The sequence below is a fragment of the Triticum urartu genome, chromosome 3A (genome assembly GCF_056163025.1).
Source record: "Triticum urartu cultivar PI428250 chromosome 3A, HENAU_Tu73, whole genome shotgun sequence".
Lineage (NCBI taxonomy): Eukaryota > Viridiplantae > Streptophyta > Magnoliopsida > Poales > Poaceae > Triticum > Triticum urartu.
Window position 1 is genome coordinate 700670353 of NC_141875.1, and position 5173 is coordinate 700675525.

At 42.3% G+C, this 5173-nt stretch overlaps 1 protein-coding gene across 1 annotated transcript; it reads right to left on the minus strand.

Annotated features, from left to right (window-relative positions):
• Positions 1-207: 207 nt before the first annotated feature.
• LOC147981834 (uncharacterized) lies at positions 208-3542 on the minus strand. Its single transcript, XM_087516122.1, has 3 exons — positions 3224-3542; positions 551-827; positions 208-409 (listed from the first exon to the last, which is right to left on the minus strand). The coding sequence occupies exons 1-3, from the start codon at positions 3540-3542 to the stop codon at positions 208-210; spliced, it is 798 nt and encodes a 265-aa protein (XP_087372248.1).
• Positions 3543-5173: the final 1631 nt, after the last annotated feature.

Below are 5173 nucleotides of genomic sequence, written 5' to 3' on the forward strand. Positions count from 1 at the left end.
GCCAAGCTAGATGAGGATGTCGTCGAATTGTTAGTTTACTACCAAATTAATTAAGAGGTAAAAAAATTTCCTTCAAATCTCAAGCAATCCTTCTAGTTTCTTCCCCTTAATTTCAATACAAAATCCATTTTTGAAATGGCAGATCTGGCTAGCTAGCACAGGAGCATAGACAAGCATAGACGAGACGATGATGGATAGAATCATGGATCAGGCGGCAGCGTTGGTTGGCCTGGGGACGTACTTGTAGAGCCAAATCTCACGTTGTCCGATGGAGATCTTGACGAGCCTCTCGCCGCTGAGCACGAGCTTCATGATCGCCTCTGTCTTGAAGATGATCCGGCCATACATGGGCATGTGGCCTCCCCTGGTCTTCTCCATCAGCACCCTCACCACACAGTCACCCCACTTCCTGCACACATGCATGAAAACCATGAGACATGATCTAGTTCCAATCATCATGGATCATGCATGCAGATCCTAGTTGATCCATGTGTACAAATAAACATAATCAATAGATCGAGTAGTGTATGTCATCTCAGTGCACACTTACTCCCTAAAGTACTCGAAGATCTCCTTGCCGTGGAGGGCATTTCCCTTGGAGAAGGTGATGAACATGGAGCGGCAGTCCTCAGGCACGGCCACAGGCTGGGAGGTGTAGGGCGCCATGAGCTCCGGCGGGTTGACAATCAGCCCAGTCTCGGACCTCCGGAGCAGGGCGTGCAGGCGGTCGTCGAATACGAACTTGCCGGTACCGTCGAGGAAGTGGGCGCTCGGGCCGGTGGAAGGTTTAATGAGGTGCCAAAAATGGGCTAGCGGGAAACAGCTCTCTTTGAATCAGTTTATAACGCCAGCGTGTACATGTAGATGCTCTTCCTTCGTTGGCTGGTTTTACATCCTTTTTTGATTTTTAGTTCGTTTTACATCCTAAAATGTATACATATGTCGTTGCATAACAACTTTGGATGCGGTGCAGCACTTGTATATCCTTCTAAATTTACACTACCTTTTTCTCGTACTGGTTAATTTTATTATCACCAGTGTTCACATGTTATACTTTTCTTTTCAATTTCATATACATATATAAAGCACATTGTGATTCCTTACTCTCTATATAAACTTTGTTATCGCTCTAGCTACCTTTCCCATATCCTCAACCGCAAGACATTCCGTCAATGGTGCAAGCGTCAAGTCAAGACACCACCGTTCCCCCATTAGATTGTAAGGTAGCTACAATGACAGAGCTTTGGCAGGGCCATCCCGGTCCACTGCCTCTTAGCTCAAGATTTTTCTTCTTCTGAATACCGCTTGTTAAATGGACTAAATCTTTACAAAAACATGTCCAATACTTGTTTTGCTTGCCCTCGTCCATTTATGGACCAAGATTATGGCCTAAGGGGGAGCTAAACCCTTCTGGCAGTCATTGCCCGTGCAATAACCATGGTGTGGTTTAGTTTCATGGTACCTTGTATAAAATGTAAACTGGGCAGGCCCAGCAGCGAAAAGTGGATATATGTATTCAAATAGTGAAAATTCTCAAATTTTGTGCATGTGGTGGGGCCCAAACATGGAACCTTTCTGACGGTGCCTGAACTAGGCGGTACTCACCACGTCGTCTCCCGATCAGGTGGGTCGGGCCGAGGACCCCATGGTGGTTCACTAATTGTCTTCTTCGGGCAGCCCATTATGTATACAAGGAAGACTCCATAAAACTTAGCGTACAAGACGAGGACTCCTGTTATCCCAAGCCTTCGGTACATTATATAAACATAGGCCATACCAGTCAATAGATGATTACATTACAACTTACATCAACAATCTCGTGGTAGATACATGCACTCTGTACTATCACACATACCAATACAATCAAGAGCAGGACGTAGGGTATATCTCTCTAGAGAGCCCGAACCTAGTTAAAATCCCATGTTCATGTTACCATCACTCCAAGATGTATAGCTTAGGACCCCAACCTCAAGATATGCCGGATTTAGCACTGACATTGGTGGCTCATATAGGTCCCTGTTGGCAGTCGCTGTGGTGCGATGGGAATTCAGATCGGCTCCAGTGGATCTACGCGTCGGAACCAAGCTTCATCATCGACATCGGCACCTTCCTTGCCGGCTCGACTGTTCACCTCAGCTGGACCGAGGATTGCACGCCACGTCGGATCGTCAAGATTGGACAGGCGCTCTCGTCAACTTCAACTCCGATCTCCATCAAGATCATGGTTAAATCATCCATGAAGCTCAGGGGCTCGACGCCAACATTGCCCTCGGGCGATTGTGCTGATTTTTTTGGACAGCGGATTTGCGTTCGCCGTCCCCGTCTCCTCGAACGTTGCTTTGACGATTGCTTTGGTGGAATTGTGCAAAACTGAGTCTACAACAACCCTGTAAAATTTCTCGTATTCCGATGGAGAAATCTCCGGCAATCTGTGATACACCGGAGCCCTGTTGAACTGGACGGAAATCTGGACGAATTTGTGGTAAGGGGTACAGAGGCCAGCTCAAAAATATTGTGGAAGATCCAACTGTTCATAGGCAGCGGAATTCCTATGTCGGCCATCAATGACAATATAACTTCTATGCAAATATAGATAAACATAACTCATTACATTGTCTTTCTTGTCCAACATCAACTATTTGATCAAGTGTGAAAATATTCATTGAGGATTCGCAATCACAAAATATGTCCAACATAGTATATTTGTACGTGGAATTTGTCTTCCTTGTACTAATCTTTCATGAATTGTTCAAATGATCAATGTTGTGTTTGTTAAATTTCAATAGATTCTACTTCCTAAATCCAATGTGAAGACGCTACTTCCTATTAGATCAGCATATGAAATTGAATTGCAATGCTAGGGTACACAATAAAGAAAACGAAAACAGGATACTCATGCTATTCTTTATTATAGATACTCTCACAAAGGTATACAATGAAAACACAAAGGAGCAATAGGACACATTACAATCTATTTCATACTACAACTTTACTAAACCTCAATAATAGATAATAATAATGATAAAGGTTGTGATATGATACTAGGGCACCTCTCCCAAGCTTGGAAAAAGCCAATGGTGGTGCCCATACCGAAGTACTCAAGTTTCCTTCTTTGGTGATGGTGGTGGTGACAAAACAAGCTTGTTATCCTTCTTCCAAGTCATATGTTATCCATCAAGAAAAGATAAGGTGGTCTCCGGGATCTTGAAATTTGCAGCCAAACCCATCATCTTGAACTTGGTTTCATACTCATAGTTTTGATTATGCAGATCATAAATTTGAGGTTGGAGGTTTCCTACTTTCATGTGGAGGCAATCAATTGCCTCCCAAGTCTTGGCACTCTCCCACATCTCTTCACGAAGCAATTCTGTGCTCATGGTGTCGGTCGCATCTAGTCCATGCTCCACCAACCTCTGGCACTTGAAGAGTTCTTGGTCCACATCCCTGAGCCTAGCCTTTTCTTCTCCCTCCTTCTTGGGCCCTTCAAGATCCTTGATGTGCAACACCCCATCCCTATACTCCAAGGTTTTGGGATGCATCATAACCCCAGGGAGATAAGGGTTGATGACCTTCTCAAAGAACTAATCCTTTGGGAGCTTGGCGAGGACATAGTGATCTAGCTCCGGAAACCCTGGCAGAAACAAGGTCGAAACAAAAACAAGAGGAAAACTTGAGATACGTATATTAAAACATCCGGGCGGAATTTATAGGAATTTGTTTCTGTGCAAAACAAGCATACAGGAAAGAGACGGAGTTCGGAAGGTGTACGAGGTCCCCACACGGCCACACCGCGCACCCTAGGGGGAGACAACAGGGTGTGTGGGCCCCTGGTGCACCCTAGGCTCCTTCTTTTTCCTAAAAATTATTAAATATTCCGAAACTGACAGATATATTATTATTTTATGAATTTTGAAAGTCAGTCTACTTAACGTACCACGTACCTATTTCTTTTACGGGGTTCTCGAAGCTTCATGGATAGTTTCTTCTATGCATTCTTCTGGTATAATTACTTGAATAAGGTCTGAATCTATGTTAATGGGATTACCTAGAGTATGATATTTTAATCTTTGCCCATTATCCACCTTCGGTTTACCTCCTTCGGCGTTATTGATCTTGATAGCTCTCGAATGGTGAACTTTTTCGATGATATGTGGACCTTCCCACCTGGAAACAAGTTTGCCTGCAAAATGTCTAAAATGAGACTTGTACAAAAGAACTTTAACAACAATGTTGAAATGCCTTTCTAATTCCTTTTATCATGCAATATTTTATCTTTTTCTTTGAACAACTTGGCATTTTGATAAGCTTCTGTTCTCCACTCATCAAGAGAACTCATATTAAATAACCTCTTTTCTCAAACAAGTTTGAAATTATAGTTAAGTTATTTAATTGCCTAGTAGGATTTATGTTCTAGCTCAATTGGTAAATGGCATGCTTTTCCAGAAACCATTTTAAAAGGGGACATTCCCCTAGGATTTTTATAAGCAATTCTATATGCCCAGACTTGATCATCTAGTTTCGTAGACCAATTCTTTCTAGATTTATTAACTACCTTTTGTAAAATTAATTTAATTTCTCTATTAGTTAGTTCAACTTTTGCAAGTTTAGCCCGTAAACAAGCACAATTAGATTCTATTTCAGCAGCTAAAACTGATTCTAACGTAGGGATTGGACTTTGCGAAAGAAAAAAAACAGATTTAAATACCCAAAAGCTCCGTTGATGAGCGAACAAGAGTATACCAATGATATAGAGAAAATGACATGCGGTTCCTTCCATACTAACAAAGGACAAAGGACCAACAAGCTTAATTAGACGGTGGTACGTTGGGGGTGGGTGGGGGTATCTAAGCAGGTGGTCAATATCCAAATAGTGGAATCCGACGATCTATATCGTGACCTGGTTGACTGATGTATAACGATTCTACTTTTTATTCGGTCTGATATACAATGCATGCATGTGGGATATGTATGTGGCTTGATCCAATATTTAAAAATTAAGAAGTATATATATAGGACAATCGTTTGTGGTTACACCGACTTTTGTTTTGTACGTTTTATGTAGTATCTTTCAAAAATCGTTGGTGCACGAAAGTTGTAGGTTTTGATTTCACATTGCACCTTCAGACAATGGAAAATGCTTCTTCCATGCTCGCACGGGAGCAGCAAGCTTAAT